Source organism: Corythoichthys intestinalis, chromosome 14, assembly GCF_030265065.1.
Source record: "Corythoichthys intestinalis isolate RoL2023-P3 chromosome 14, ASM3026506v1, whole genome shotgun sequence".
NCBI classification, from domain to species: Eukaryota; Metazoa; Chordata; class Actinopteri; order Syngnathiformes; family Syngnathidae; genus Corythoichthys; species Corythoichthys intestinalis.
The window spans coordinates 1,452,702-1,470,075 of NC_080408.1; the positions used below are offsets into that span (position 1 = coordinate 1,452,702).

General features: G+C 37.7%; 1 protein-coding gene across 2 annotated transcripts in view; it reads right to left on the reverse strand.

Annotated features, from left to right (window-relative positions):
- Nucleotides 1–1,065: 1,065 nt before the first annotated feature.
- Nucleotides 1,066–17,374, reverse strand: part of LOC130929714 (TSC22 domain family protein 2-like) — a 61,013-nt gene continuing 44,704 nt past the window's right edge. For both annotated transcript variants that reach the window (XM_057857126.1, XM_057857125.1), the window contains 2 exons: nt 12,675–12,726; nt 1,066–9,688 (listed from right to left, as the gene is read on the reverse strand). In XM_057857126.1, coding sequence (XP_057713109.1) covers nt 9,422–9,688; nt 12,675–12,726 — 319 coding nt within the window. In that variant the 3' untranslated portion in view covers nt 1,066–9,421. The remainder of the gene's footprint in view (nt 9,689–12,674; nt 12,727–17,374) is intronic.

The following is a 17,374-nucleotide window of genomic DNA, read 5'->3' on the forward strand; positions in this document are numbered from 1 at the left end:
AAATGGATGACCAAACGCAACTTCAAAAAGAATAACGTAAATCGCTCATTTCTCATTAAAACACATTACCATTGAAAATATCCCCCCAAAAACTAACTTTGTCCTGGTGTTTGAGTAGAGTAAAAATCAGAGCAGATTTTTTTTTTTTCTAGCAGGAAAATATGCAGGTCTGAAGGGGTTAAAAAAAAAAAAAAACTTTTATGTATACATATTTTAAGAAATGTTTTTAAGCATGTCCAATGTAATAATTATGATAAGCTTTAAACTTGGTACTGTCCCACCAAGTTATTTTTAAGCAAGAATAAAGAAAAATTCTTGTCTTTAATTAATGCTTCATTGCCTGACCAAGAAAAGAGTGAGACTGCGTGATCCGATTGGGACAGCTCTAGAAAATGTATTTATTTTTTTAATTAGGAAAAAAAAAATTGCTATGGACTGAGGGCGCCAGGTTTGAAGAGTGATGTAGTGAGGGATCACAGTGTATGATTGAAAGCGTGGATTTCAAACAAACCATGGAAAACTGACATTTTCATTTCATGATAGGAAATGTTTTTTTCACCCCCCACTAGAGGGCACTCATGCTATTTGGATGGGTGATGTTTCATTTCTGGAGATTTTTCTAGTTTGAAAGCGATTTTTTTTTGTATCTTATTGGACTGATATGGTCATGTAATTATGGAGCCCATAAGGGGACCTGGAAGAATAAAAAAATAAATAATTTTTTAAAAAATGCCCCGAGGGGGACATGGAGGATTTTTTTTTCTGTTGAAGCAAAGAAAAAAAAAATGACAGAAGAAAAAAAAATTGAGGTTGAAGCAAAAAAAAAAAATTTTTTTTTTACATGGAAGCAAGCAAACATTTTTTATATCGAAGCAAAAAAAAAGTTTTAGACCTGGGGGAAAAAAATGACATGGAAGTAAAAAAAAAAAAAAGTGATAACAATTTTTTTTTTTACATCGAAGCAACATTTTTTTTTACTTTGAAGCAAAAAAAAAAGCCCCGGGGGGGGAAATGACACAGAAAAAAGTTGAAGCAAAAAAAAAAAAAAACATTTTTTTACATCGAAGCAATTAAAAAAAAATTTTTTCAATTGAAGCAAAAAAATGTTTTACTTTGAAAATGCCACGTCAAAATCCATTTGCCACATGTCAAAAAAAATGCAAAATCAATTTTGCCACATAGCAAAAAAAAAATGCCACATGGCAAAATCAATTATGCTACATGGCAAAAAAAATGCTACATGGCAAAATCCATTTTGCCACATGGCAAAGAAAAAATGCCGCATTGCAAAATCCATTTTGCCACATACCCCCAAAAAAAAATGCTACATGGCAAAATCCATTTTGCCACATGGCAAAGAAAAAATGCCAAGTGGCAAAATCCATTTTGTCAAATACCAAAAAAAAAAAAAAAAAAAGCCACATGGCAAAATCAATTATGCTACATGGGAAAAAATGCCAAAAAATGCTATATGGCAAAATCAATTATGCTACATGGCAAAAAAATGCTACATGGCAAAATCCATTTTGCCACATGGCAAAGAAAAAATGCCGCATGGCAAAATCCATTTTGCCACATACCAAAAAAAATGCCACATGGCAAAGTCCATTTTGCCACATGGCAAATACCACTTTTGGTTCTCGGCCCTGCTGTCCTTTTTCCAAATACCTTTTTACTGGTACTCATTGGATGACTACTTTTACATTAGTAATACTTTGAAGTATCGCTACTTTTACTTGAGTCCAATTTTTGGCTACACTACCCACCTCTGGATAAAATCAAAAGCAAAAATGACCTTGCTCCAAAGCCAAATATGAAAATAAAATAATTATTAGTTGTATATTTGGAAAAAAAAAATCAAAATAAAAAGTTGTTTTGCTTCTTTGGTTACAAAGTGAGTGATTTCACAGCATGCCTCTGGACTCTCAAAATTGCCGATCACAGCATGAAATTGGAATTGGTGTTAAATATTTGTCAGAGTTTGTCATTTAGCAGAGGTTCTCAAACTTACCGTAATTTTCAGACTATAAGCCGCTACTTTTTTCCCCTCATTTTGAATCCTGCGTCCAGTGAGGCTTATTTGTTTATGTAGTTGAGTTGATAGGTAACACTTTGTTTGACAGCGGTGATATAATAACAATGACGTGACACTGTCAAATTTCATATGCTGTCAAAGTGTTACTAGTTAATATCTTTTGGTGTAAATATCCCATAATACAGTGAGGACGGCTGCGACTCATCTATGAACAAAAGCAGTTTTCGCGTCAAATTTGACGGGTGGCGGCTTATCGTCCAGGTAAGCCTTATAGTCCGAAAATTACGGTATTTAAGGGGTGGGACGGAGAGGGGAGGGGATGGATTCAAATTGTAATATCACCAGAAATAGTCCTTTTCTACCTTCTTTGATAGGATATCCTCATTAATGACGCATCATCAGGAGCACTTATCTTGCTAAAAGACAGGGCAGGGAATCAAACCCACAACCTCTGGTTTGGGGAACAATGAGCACGGAGTCATGCCGCCATATAAGAAAATCATATGTAGTCATACTGCATTCTGAGATTAAAGTCGTAACCCTTATTTGTTCAAATGGATTAGACTCTACTAGTGATAAACTCGTTTCAATTCAAAGCAGAAGGATATTTGGACGTTTATCAATGTCGATGGCACTGAAAAAGTCGGGGTTACACTTTGCGGACACCCGTTTGAGAACCCCTGAATTGTAAAATTGTGCTCCTTGGTGCCTGAATTTCCATTTAACAAATACATTTAAAAAAAAAAAACAAAAAAAACATTTTTACATACCATATTGGCCCGAATATAAGAAGGTTTTTTTTGCATTGAAATAAGACTGAAAAAGAGGGGTCGTCTTATATTCACGGTCTAGAAATTATACCTATTAACGACTCTAGATGGCGCCAGATATCATTGAAGCGATGTTCTGTCTTGACAGATCTCAGCTACTCTTAAGTTTAACCAGTTTGCATACAATGTTTTTCCTTATTCAGATTTGTTTCAAGACTACAATTAGTTAGACTTCACTTTGATGGCTAATGCAGTTATTGCAATTTTGTTTTTTTTTATCACAATAGATTGGTTTATTTACATTTCAAAAACCAGAAGCCATTCATTTACAAATGTGATTGCACTTTAGTTTACATATTTAAATGTTCAAATATAAAGATTTGAATGAGGCAAAATAACATGCTTTTTCTCTCAAATATATTGTTATAATCATTTGTTTCAGATGTACTGTAATTATTTTCTGTATAAAAATGAATTTGGTGTTCAAAAAGTCTTTTTTCAAACTTGAGCCTTGAAAAACGGGGTCGTCTTATAATCAGGGCCGTCTTATAATCGGGCCAATACGGTACGTATTTATTGAGACAAAATGAAATTGAAAATAGTTTGTGGCCATGGCACTTTGCTTCATGTAAAGTGCTTTATTAATTAGACGGAAATGCAGAAAATGAAAATCGAAATATTTTTTCCTAAAACATTAATTTTAATGAAATACTTTTGGAAAAATAGAGAGGAATTTATTCTTTTATTTTTGTATGAGTTTAAAGTAGGGCTATCAAAATTATCGCATTAACGGGCGGTAATTAATTTTTTAAATTAATCACGTTCAAATATTTGACGCAATTAACGCACATGCCCCGCTCAAACAGATTAAAATGACAGTACAGTGACATGTGCACTTGTTACTTGTGCTCTTGGAGTTTTGTCGCCCTCTGCTGGCACTTAGGTGCGACTGATTTTATAGTTTTCAGCACCATGAGAATTGGTGGTGCTGAACAATGGTGAGCTACTAGTTTATTTTTTGATTGAAAATTTTACAAATTTTATTAAAACGAAAACATTGAGGGGTTTTAATATAACATTTCTATATTTTATACTAACATTTATCTTTTAAGAACTACAAGTCTTTCTATCCATGGATCGCTTTAACAGAATGTTAATAATGTTAAAGCCATCTTGTTGATTTATTGTCATAATAAACAAATGCAGTACTTATGTACAGTATGTTGAATGTATACTAGGCCTGAACGATATATCGTTTAAACATCGCCATCGCGATGTGCGCATGTGCAATAGTCCCATCGCAAGGACGTGCGATAGTTTTTTAATTTCATTTTTTTTAATCCACAAACGTTTGTTTTGAGGAAGGAGAGGGAAAAAAAAGCGCACAGCTTCTCTTTCTCTCCAGCAAGTCATCGGCTCCTCCCCCTCCCCCTGCAACAGCGGAGTGGAGGGAGGAGGGGCCGAACAGCAGAGCGGAGGGAGGAGGGCCCGTTCTCAAAGTGAAAGCAAGCAATCAACACGTTGGAGGAGCAAGGAAGACTGTATCCAAAAGGAGTTTTGGAAGTATTTTGGCAAGAACAAGACTATAAGGGACAAAAAACAGCCCTGTCGACAGTGCCTCGCCATGGTTGCCTCAACAAGAAGTAATCTGTCAAACATGTGGGACCATTTAAAACGCAGGTATCTATGCATTCCTGCTACGAGCTCCCCATCAGAGGCTTTTTAGCACAGGTGGGAACATTGTTAAATGCCAACGTTCTTGTCTCAAGCCTGCTATAGTGGATAAACTAATAGTCTTGGCCAAAAACCTATGAGACCCAGTTGAGAATTGCTGAGCAAGGAAGGTGGACGATATGCAGACAAATACATAACACAGCTGAAGGAATGTCTTTTCTTCTTTTAATGTGACAGCTATCAGGAAGGCAGGAAATTTGGGAGTTAAAATGGTTCTGTTATTCATCACAGTTATTTGCAGTTATTCAGTTCAATTATTTACAAGTTCAATTGAGTTTGTTTCTTTTATATTTAAATTTATTGTAAACCGTATTTTTCAAATAACTATATATAGTACAGCTGCACATAAAGTTTTGATACTTAATATTTTTGTTGAAATATTTTTACAACTTTGTTGCCGTTTTGCAGTTTTATATTGTTATATTTTGTGTAAACAACTCAGGGGACTAATGCACTTGCACTTTTATTAGTCAGATTTAATATTTAAGTTCAAATATGTTGACAACTTTGTTGTTTAACTGAGGTTTTTATGTATTGTTATAGTTTGTGAACTCTTTTGTCATATTTAATATTTTTGTTCAAATATGTTGACAACTTTGTTGTTTTACTGAGGTTTTTATTTATTGTTATAGTTTGTGAACAACTCTTTTATTTGTCATATTTAATATTTTTGTTCAAATATGTTGACAACTTTGTTGTTATTTTACAGAAGTTTTTATTTGTTATATTTTGTCAAAAACTAAGGGGACTAATGCACCTGCTCTTTTATTTATCATTTAATGTATTTGCTGCTGTTGAAGTGTAAAATATTGTATTCAATAAATGATCTATTTTGTGCAGACATGACTTCCTGGATACCTTCATACAGAAATCTTCATCATTAACAAATTAAACGGTATTATATGAATACACTGTGGTCACGGTGTGTTATGTAAAGTATTTCCAAACACCTATTCAAGTCATTTAGTGAAAATTTCTTTAAAAAAGATAGATCTTTTTTTTTTTAATATCGCAATATAATATCGCAATATATTGCAAACCTAAAAAAAATCGCGACAATAGTTTTTTCCAATATCGTTCAGGCCTAATGTATACTGTATATCCGGCTTGTGTCTTATCTTTTCATTCCAACAATAATTTACAGAAAAATATGGCATATTTTATAGATGGTTTGAATTGCGATTAATTACGATTAATTAATTTTTAAGCTGTAATTAACTCGATTAAAAATTTTAATTGTTTGACAGCCCTAATTTAAGATGTTCTCATTTTTTATTTTCTATAGTAGTTTTTATGTCTTCCATCAGTTTATGAATATTTGTTGAATGTAAACTCAGGCATAAAGTTGTTGGTTTTTTTCAGAAGGAAAAAATAGGAGGGCTATTATTTTATTGAAGTGATTTATGAAAATAGCAGCCCCTGTAATAAATAAAAGACTTGACAGCAGACGTCCACACATTTGATGTACAAGTAACGGCAGAAGCGGCGTGCTCTTCTTTCCTTTTGCCCACACAAAGATCTTCTTTTAAAAAAATATTCACTCTTTATTGTCATTCATTTGTCCCTTCACGTCAGGTGTCCCTTTATCCGAATCGGTCACGTCACTTCCATCCCGTTGATGATTGCATTAACACTGTAAAGGCCCACAGTACACGCTCATGCGCTCACTCACCAAACACGCACGCACACATACAAGCGCTGCACTTTGTGGTCAAGCTGGTGGCGAAAAACTTTTTTTTTTCCCTGTAAAATTCAGACGGAGTACAGTCAACCCCCGCCTTTCTGTATTTTTGTGTTCTCTGTTCCACCCCAAGATGGCGCTAAAGCCCCGGTTAAACTGACAGATTCAGGCCATGTCCACACATAGTAGGGTATTTGGCAAAAACATGGTATTTTTCTACGATTTGACCTATCATCCACACGTGCACGCAGATTTAAACCAGTGTTCTTAAAAAAGTGAAGATTTGAGAATTCTGTGTTTGTGGCTCCATCATGTGGACACTGATAACCGAAGATTTACGTCACTGGCGGCGACAAATTTTGTCCTCACGTCACACATGAGACCAATTTTTACATTTGGAGTATATTAAATAGGCGCTTTTTTGTTTCCTTTTTTTTTTACAAACTCTTTCTGTGCTTCTTATTGAATAATGGGTATTTTGGACAATTATTTTATTGTTTTGAATGTACTTAAAAATGAATAAAAGCGGTTGGCTGTGGAAGTTTTTTTTTTTTTTTTTTTTTTTTTTTTTTCTACACAAACGTGCTTTGTTGGCAATAACGGAGGCCAAATGTTTTCTGTAACTCTTCACAAGCTTTTCACACACTGTTGCTGGTATTTTGGCCCAGTCCTCCAAGCAGATCTCTAGAGCAGTAATATTTTGGGGCTGTCGTTGGGCAACACGGACTTTCAACTCCACTTCCACAGATTTTCTATGGGGTAGAGATCTGGAGACTGGCTACGCTACTCCAGAACCTTGAAATGCTTCTTACGAAGCCACTCCTTTGTTGCCCTGGCTGTATGTTTGGGATCATTGTCATGCTGAAAGACCCAGCCACGTCTCATCTTCAATGCCCTTGCTGATGGAAGGAGATTTTCACTCAAAATGGCCCCATTCATTCTTTCCTTTACACAGATCAGTCGTCCTGGCCCCAAAGCATGATGTTTCCACCCCCATGCTTCACAGTGGGTATGGTGTTCTACGGATGCAATTCAGGATTCTTTCTCCTCTAAACACGAGAACCTGTGCTTCTACCAACAAGTTCTATTTTGGTTTCATCTGACCACAACACATTCTCCCAGTCCTCTTCTGGATCATCCAAATGCTCTCTAGCGAACCGCAGACGGGCCTGGACGTGTACTGGCTTCAGCAGGGGGACGCGTCTGGCAGTGCAGGGTTTGAGTCCCTGGCGGCGCATTGTGTTACTTATAGCAGCCTTTTTTACTGTGGTCCCAGCTCTCTGTAGGTCATTCACTAGGTCCCCCCGTGTGGTTCTAGGATTTTTGCTCACCGTTCTTGTTATCATTTTGACGCCAGGGGGTGAGATCTTGCATGGAGCCCCAGATCGAGGGAGATTATCAGTGGTCTTGTATGCCTTCCATTTTCTAATACAGTGATACCTCAGCTCACGAACGCTTAAGCTCACGAACTTTTCGCCTCAAGAACATTAAATTCGCGAGCATATAGTCTCTGCTGACCAACTAGTTTTCGGCGGACCAACCAAACCACGCGGTCGAACAGCGCCACGAGAAGCTGACGCACGCTCACGGCGTCCCAGTTCGTCCCCTCCCTTTCGTTGAGTGCGGACGTGGTTTGTGTTTGATAGACATTTTGGACCACATTGAGTATACTTTTGCTATTATGGGACCGAAAAAGACCCCACCACAGGCTAGTGTTAAGCCCAAGAAGACATTAAAGAAAATAAGGTATATTTTTGTGCAGTTATAAGGCTTATTTAGTAGAAAATTATGTTTTATGGGGACCTGGGAACGGATTATTCTCATTTTAATGGTTTCTTATGGGAAATAAATGTTCGGAAGACGAACTTTTCGCCTTACACGCACTTTCTGGGAACCAATTATATTCGTGAGCTGAGGTATCACTGTAATTGCTCCCACAGTTGATTTCTTTACACTAAGTGCCTATTGCAGATTCAGTCTTCCCAGGCTGGTGCAGGTTTACAATTTTGTCTCTGGTGTCCTTCGACAGCTCTTTGGTCTTGGCCATAGTGGAGTTTGGAGTGTGACTGACTGAGGTTGTGGACAGGTGTCTTTTATACCAATAATGAGTTAAAACAGGTGCCATTAATACAGGTAACGAGTGGAGCCTCGTTAGAAGTTAGACCTCTTTGACAGCCAGAAATCTTGCTTGTTTGTAGGTGACCAAATACTTATTTTCCACTCTAATTTGGAAATAAATTCTTTAAAAATCAAACAATGCTATTTTCAGTTTTTTTCCCCCCACATTCCGTCTCTCATGGTTGAGGTTTACCCATGTAGACAATTACAGGCCTCTCTAATCTTTTCAAGTAGGAGAACTTGCACAATTGGTGGTTGACTAAATACTTATTTGCCCCACTGTACATGTTTTTCAATTGGTATTTTGCAATTTATCCAGGGGTACTTGTCGGGTTAATTCCGGCACGGAAATTTGGATTACGTCGCCACTGCGTAGGAATGGAACTTGTTCGTAACACGGTGAGCACCTGTACCAGATTTGACTTTATTTTTGCCAGCGACTGCGGCTCGACCAGTTTTACCAATAATCACGACTCCATAATACCAATCAAACGTACCAATACGGTGGCATGAGCACACACAAGCTCGCAAGTCCTATTCAATCACGTGGCAACTTTAAACTGCCTTAAAAATGAAAGAATAAGACCTACGTGACTGGACCTCAAACTCCCTCTCTCTCTTTCTCCCAGTTTTTATTTGGCACCCATGGACTACAGAAAACCGGAGATATCATCGTTTTCATTTCATGGTAGGAAATGTGGGCATTTGTGCTCTTTGAATGGTAATGCTTCATTTTTCTAGTCTGAATTTGATTATTTTGTTCATTTGTTTGTCCTAATATGGTCATATAATAGTTTATATATACAGTGGTACTGTATAGTAATAAATATCTAAAAAAGATGAGATTGTAAGCAAGTTACTCACAATGATACTGGACTTGATTTCACCGAATACTTTTTTACATTTATAGGATGACTTCTCGTACCTATTATTTTGAAGTAACGCGACTCTCGCTCGAGTCCAATTTTTGGTTACTCTACCCACCTCTGGTTTTAGGTTGGCGTGACTATGGGCAATAGGGTTCAATCCCCATCCCACCTCAATAGCGGGGGTTTACTGTAACTCCAACCTATCTTGTTTTTTTTAAGATGAGGTGACATTGGGTTGCTGTTGGCTGGCGTCGGGCTGAGGGTGAGTCTGCGGGGCCTGGGGCTGTTGCGGCTGCTGGGCTTGCGGGGGCTGAGGAGGGGCGGCGGGAAGTTGCGAGAGCTGCTCGCTGTTGGCCAGAGACTTCAAGACGGCATTCTCCCGCTCCAGCACAGAGTTCCTCTCAAAGAGCTCTTTGATCTGCTCCTTCAAGACCTCCACTTCCTCGCGCACGGCGTACATCAGATGGCTTTTCACCAGATCCTGAGGGGAAAAAAAAAACGATTTTTCAGATTTTTATGCTAATTAGTAGAGCTGGGAATCTTTGGGCACCTAACAATTCGATTACAATTACGATTCAGAGGCTCCGATTCGATTATAAAACAATTATTGATGCACCCCCCCTCCTTTTTTTTTTTTTTTTTGAATGTTTTGTACATTAGTTCCAAAATTGTTCAAAAATCCTCTCAGGCTAAACCAAACTACTATTTCAGTATCAAGTTAACATATAACAGTAAACAAATATACAAAAATAACAGTAAATAAAAAAACTCCAGTCCCCATTCTGTATCAGCGGCTTTAAACTACATTCAATTAATTTAATGTTGTGAATCAACTGTTACAGTTGTTAAAATTGCTCCCGTTATTCCCCAATTTCCCTTCTGTCTACTTTTGTCAAAGTTTTAAAACTATTTCATTTAAAGATAGATTCAAGACAAGATTCTGCCGATTTAGGAGTATTTTAGATAAAAAGTTAATTAGGTTCGCTACAACAGAGCCTTCTAGAGAGGTCTACTGCTTTAAGATTGCGGCTGTTTACTTACGCCGGAAAGTCTGTCATTTCGCATCTCTGTTCAATAATACATGTTCTAACACCGACGTCGTCTGTCATTTTGCATCTAGTTCTACATATATATGATATCTACTCTAGCTGTATGTTTGTAGCAAGTAGCAACTGGGCGTTGTTTGTAGCGGCTGTCGGTCGCAGTCAGGTATGATTGTTGTTTTTTATCTAGCTGCATGAGTTGACCATGATATTTACTCTCGGTTCGTTCCTCATTGCGTCCCAAAGACCGCGCTGACTGTGTTTTACTTCCCTTTTACCTGGAATAATTCAATAATCGGAATTTGGATATTTGTGAATCGTTCTCGAGTCTTCCACGGCCGAATCGCGAATAATCTAAGAATCGGAAATTTCGCACGCCTCTACTAATTAGGTTGTTAAAAATCTGATCTTCTGACTGAATCAATTGGATTTTGGTGACATCAGTATAGTTTCGTTTATATTTCTCATTCAAAGCAGGTTTTGGAAGAGAAAAATCTCTAACAGTACATATTATTGATGTATTACAAATGAAAAGTTTCGTAAACTAAATTAGACATTCGTACAGTTGATTACATTCATCTACTGTTGTTCAAAAAAGTTTACCTGATTGAGCGAAAACAATGATTTTTTTGATTCAGCACATTAAAATGATCGTAAATCAGCGAACAAAACTTTAGTCTTGACCAGTGTTATTATTAATACATGTACAGTAGTATGAGAAGTATCTGAACCTTTTGGAATTTCTCCCATTTCTGCATAAAATCACCATCAAATCTGATCTGATCTTTGTCAAAACCACACAGATGAAAAAACTGTCTGCTTTAACTAAAACTACCCAAACAATTATTGGTTTTCATATTTTAATGATGATAGCATGCAAACAATGACAGAAGGGGGAAAAATAAGTAAGAGAACAATCACATTTAATCTTTTGTGGCAGCAATAACTTTAACCAGATGCTTCCTGTAGCTGTAGATCAGTTTGGCACATCGATCAGGACTCATCTTGGCACATTCTTCTTTAAAAAAAAAAAACTCCTGTAGTTCAGTCAGATTCCTGGGATGAATCGCTGTCTTTAGGCCATGCCACAGCATCTCAATAGAGTTCAAGTCTGGACTTTGACTTGGCCACTAAAGAACATGTATTTTGTTCCTCTGAAACCATTCTGAAGTTGATTTACTTCCGTGTTTTGGATCATTACCTTGTTGCAGCATCCATCCTCCTTTTAGCTTCAACTGTCTGACAGACGGCCTCAGCTATTCCTGCAAAACCTTTGAATTCATTCTTCCATTAATGATTGCAAGTTGGCCAGTTCCTGAGGCAGCACAACAGCCCCAAATCATGATGCTCCCTCCACCATGCTTCACAGTGGGGATGAGGTGTTGATGTTGCTGAGCTGTTCAATTTTCCCTCCACATATGACGTTGGGTGTTACTCTCAAACAATTCTTTGGTTTCATCAGTCCACAAAATAATTGGCTAAAACTTCTGTGGAGTGTCCAAGTGCCTTTTTGCGAACATTAAACGAGCAACAATGTTTTTTTTTAATACAGCAGTTGCTTCTTCCGTGGAGTCCTCCCATGAACACCATTCTTGGCCATATAGCTGATGTTGTGTGCACAGAGATATTGGACTGTGCCAGTGATTTCTGTAAGATTTTAGCAGACACTCTAGCGTTCTTTTTTTACCTCTCTGAGTATTCTGCGCTGAACTCTTGGCATCATCTTTGGTGGACTCCTTGGGAGAAAAGCAACTGTGCCAAACTCTCTCCATTTGTAGGCAACTTCTCGGACTGTCGATTGATGAACATCCAGACTTTTTCAAGATGGTTTTGTATCCTTTCCCAGCTTTATACAAATCAACAATCCTTGATCACAGGTCTTCAGACAGCTCTTTTGATCGAGCCATGATGCACATCGGACAATGCTTCTCATTAAGACAATTCTTACCAGGTGTGTGTTTTATAGTGGGCAGGGCAGCTTTAAACCACTCATCAGTGATTGGGCACACACCTGACTTAAATTGTTTGGTAAAAATTGGTTTCAATTTCTCCTTAAGTCTCTTTAGGCAGAGGGTTCACTTAGTTCACCCCTTAGTTAGGGTTCACCCCCCCCCACTTCTGTCATTGTTTGCATGCTATCCTCATTAAAATATGAAAACCTATAAATGTGTGGGTGGTTTTAGTTAAAGCAGAAACTGTATTTTCATCTGTGTGATTTTAACAAAGATCAAATTTGACTGATTTTATGCAGAAATGTGAGAAGTTCCAAAAGGTTCAGATGTTTTTTTCATACCACTGTAAATACAGAAGTAACACTGTCATAATTGTTCACCAAATGTATTCAATCATATCATATAGAGATCGTGGTAGGTTTTTGCTTTCTATATCGCACAGCACTAGCAGAAAAGATCAGCAAGTACTCACCATGGCCTGTTCTATCTTATTGTCAATGGCAACGATATTGGTTCCAGAGGCACTGTAAGAGAGAAGAGAAAAATATTTCAACCTTAACAGACAAATATGAACCAAAGACGAAAGGGGGTCAGATCGTCGAGACTTGTTTTTACTAATAATAGCCACGCCGATCAAAAGCATTTCAAATCTTCCGAGTCGTGAGAGGTCGGCGTTACCTGGCGGGCGCGCGACGAGACGGCCGCGGGCCGTTCCCGCCTCGGGCCGGGCCGGCGCGACAGCAAGGGACCTCGTAGGAGAATCTACACGGCATGCTTCGCCGGCCGACGCCGACCCCTCGGCGGTCACGAGCGGGAAAGAGGTCCGCGGCGGACGACGGGAGGTATTTAAGTGGGGCCGCATTTAGAATACAGAAACATGAAGCCTCTACTGCAAAGGGAGTGAGAGGCGGAGAGAGAGCTCAACTCCCTAATGCCCTATACCAGGGGTCGGCAACTCAAAATGCTGAAAGAGCCATATTGGATCAAAAAACAAATATGTCTGTTAAAGCCTTATATTGAAGGCAACACATGCTGTATGTATATGGCGGAAAACACAGACAAGACTGAAAAAGACGTTTCTGCTCTTGCATCCCTCTTAAAAATAAACTGCTGTATTTTAAGCCAAAAGAACTGTTGTGTTTGATAGAACATTGTCTTTATGCTGCCATCGCAGATTCATGGCTCATTAAGCCCCCTAACTATTTTTAATTTGTCCGTTTTACCTTGGAAACCCCCATTTACAGACGTCGCGCAACCGCTTTTGTTTCAACCCAGCCATAAAAAGGTGAGTAATTACAGTGGTACCTCTACATACAAAGTTAATCCGTTCCAGGACCTTGTTTGTAAGTCGAATTGGTCGTATGTCGAGCAGGATTTTCCCATAGGAATACATTAAAATTCCATTAATTCGTTCCACAGCCCAAAAACCTTCACTAAATCCTTAAAAAATACTGCTGGTACTATTACAAATGGCAATTACACATAGCAAAACAAATAAATTATAAATCAAAATCGGAATAATAATAATAATTCCTGTATTAACGTAACGAATCGGGTTCTAATGTGGCGGACGTTTTTTGCTGACCCTGAACGCACCGCGGGGCTGACGTGCCAGAGACAGACCGGTGAGCTTGAGTTTCACTTTCACTTTGAATGTTTTCTTGAGAACACCGTCAATTGCGGCAGACAGAAGGTGTTTTTGTTTTGAATAAGTTGTGAAATACGTAAATGATAAAAACGTGGCGAAGTTGGCGATTTCTCTGGAGATGTTACCACAATAAGAATTGTCAGCTTAACTTATAAAGACTGGCGAACGATGGTCGGAGGAGGACCGTGGAGATGTATTGTTGAGCCATTTCACGGATGCCCACCCTACGCTCATATTTTTCTGTCATTTGCATCTTCATTTAGAAGGTAAGCGTCAACTTTTTCCTTGTTTCACCACCTGTACCAACCTTTTCTGAAACCAGTGTTGATTTGTCACACAAGAAAATCCGCCGTGCAGTCGTCTGCGGTGCTGCCATTGTCGTCGTATTTCGAGCATGTCGTCGGATGTAGAAACAAATGGCGAGTCAAATTTTACGTCGGATGTCGAAAAGTTCGTGTGTCGAAGCGATCGTATGTAGAGGTACCACTGTATATTTCTTATTCAAAATGGCTGCCATTTTTAGCTTAGAATCATTAATTGGTGACTAATATTTCATTAAAAAAAAAAAAAAACGACTTTAAAAAATTATTTACTCCCACATTTTAAACTTTTAAACAAATTACGTCACAATGAAAAAAAATGGTGTCTGTAAAAAGTCACGGATATCTACCTCATAACTAGAGGCGTGCGAAATTTCCGATTCTTAGATTATTCACGATTCGGCCGTGGAAGATTCGAGAACGATTCACAAATATCCAAATTCCGATTATTGAATTATACCAGGTAAAGTGGAAGTAAAACACAGTCAGCGCGGTCTTTGGGACGCAATGAGGAACGGACCGAGAGTAAATATCATGGTCAACTCATGCCGCTAGATAAAAAAAAAAACAATCATACCTGACTGCAGCTGACAGCCGCTACAAACAACGCCCAGTTGCTAGTTGCTACAAACATACGGCTACAGTAGATATCATATATATGTCGAACTAGATCCAAAATGACAGACAACGTCGCTGTTAGAACTTGTATTATTGAACAGAGATGCGAATTGAAAGACTTTCCGGCGTAAGTAAACAGCCGCCATCTTAAAGCAGTAGACCTCTCTAGAAGGCTCTGTTGTAGCGAACCTAATTAACTTTTTATCTAAAATACTCCTAAATCGGCAAAATCTTGTCTTGAATCTATCTTTAAATGATGAAATAGTTTTAAAACTTTGACAAAAGTAGACAGAAGGGAAGTTATGGAATAACGGGAGCAATTTTAACAACTGTAACAGTTGATTCACAACATTAAATGAATTGAATGTAGTTTAAAGCTGCTGATACAGAATGGGGACTGGAGTTTTTTATTTACTGTTATTTTTGTATATTTGTTTATTGTTATATGTTAACTTGATACTGAAATAGTAGTTTGGTTTAGCCTGCGAGGATTTTTGAACAATTTTGGAACTAATGTACAAAACATTAAAAAAAAAAAAATTTTTTTTTTAAAGGAAGGGGGTGCATCAATAATCATTTTATAATCGAATCGGAGCCTCTGAATCGTAATCGTAATCGAATCGTTAGGTGCCCAAAGATTCCCAGCTCTACATGCTACATGGAGTTTTTGGATCGAAAAGAAGCAAGTACGCGATAATATCTTGTTAAAATCACGACGTCTTTAATTATGCTCTCGCGTGCTCTTACCTCCAGTTAGGGTTTTGTTGTTATTATTATTTTTTTTAAATGCCCTCCAGTTCAAAATTTTTCTTTCCCCAGATAACTGAGATTTTAAGCTTTCCAATGATGTATCACCAGTGTTGTTAATAACGGCGTTAGAATATAACGGCGTTTCTAATGGCGTTATTTTTTTCAGTGGTGGGTAATCTAATTAAATACTTTTCTCATCTTGGCAACGCCGTTACCGTTGCTGAGGCGGGAAAGGCGTGCGTTACTCTGCGTTACTATGTTGGTTGACGCGAGAAAAGTCTGAGAGAGAGACTCACGGAGACGAGAGAGCAGAGCAGGAGTGGGGACGAAGTTGCAAACGCGATGCTAGGTGGCTCCAATAATACCTGACTGTAGTCGATAGCCGACAAACTACGCCCATATAATGCTACGGTAGAAATCATATATTGTAGAACTAGATGCAAAAGACAGACACAGTGGCATTAGCAACATATCTAAAGAACTAGATGCTTCAGTAAACAGCCCCCATCTTAAAGCAGTAGACCTCTTAGGAAAGCTCTGTTGTAGAGAACCTTCCTAGCGAACCTAAATAACTTTTTTTTTTTTTAATCTAAAATGCTCCTAAATCGGCAAAATCTTCACTTAAATCTATCTTTAAACGATGAAACAGTTTTAAAACTTACACATGTCGAAAGTAGACAGAAGGGAACTAATGCAATAACGGGAGCAATTTTATCAACTTTAACGGTTGATTCAGAACATTAAATGATTTCCACACATAGCAAAGGTTACTATCTAGTTATCGCAATATCCACAATACCCCATTGTCTAGTTGAGCTTAGGGTAAAGAATTGGGCTAGGGCCAGGCCAATGTTTATTCTTTATATCCTGGTAGCCTCCCTTTTTCCCCCTCCTCAGACAAAACTTTTTGTCTCTTTTGTTGCTCTGCCATCTTTGCAGAGTTCGTGCGAAAGCATTCGCATCCCCGACCCTAGATGTTTTTATATTATAAAAAAATAAATAAATAAAAGAGCTGTAGCCGCTTTTTCCAAGATGACAACAGACCAATCCTCCTTTTGCTGTGAATTGATATGAAATAGTTGAATAAAATGAATTTATCACTCCTAGAAATCCAATCCATTTGAACTAGGAAGGTGGCAGCGGATGGCCTCCAAGCCAACTTTGACACCTTAACTGTGAATTTGCCATTTTTTAATACACCAAGTACTGCCTGAAAAAACACTGACTGTAGTCATCAACAATAAAGTCAATGTATTACTAAATATGCATTAATTAAAGTTGGCAAGAGTATGAATACGGCACTGTCCTAGTACATTATCTTAACAGAACAGACATGATTTGTTTTTGATTCCACTGTCAAAACACAGTTTTCCCTGTTTGAATGAGTTGACTACTGATAAATGATCATTGATCGCCCTCTACTGGACAGAAAAATGAAAGCAGTACAAGTGGAAGGCCAATACAGCAACCCGGATAATATTAAAAAGTCCACACACGCACACAAAATATGGAGGTCGCCTAATTTCACCGCCTCCCCAATAACATTTTGATGGATAGCCATTCATTATACAATAGTTTATGAAACAACAAAAACACCATGATGCCTGGATTTACATTTAACAAATATACATAAAGCATTAATGGAATACAGTAAAATTAAATTAAAAAAAAAAAAAAAAAACTAAATATGGAAAATTAAATTGAATATAGCTGAAAATGGAGATCCAAAATTAAAAATATTTTTAAAGTTATGAAAGAATATATTTCAACAATAAAGAGGTCTTTAATACATTTTCTTTCTATGTCATCACATAAATTGAAATAAACATTTTATAA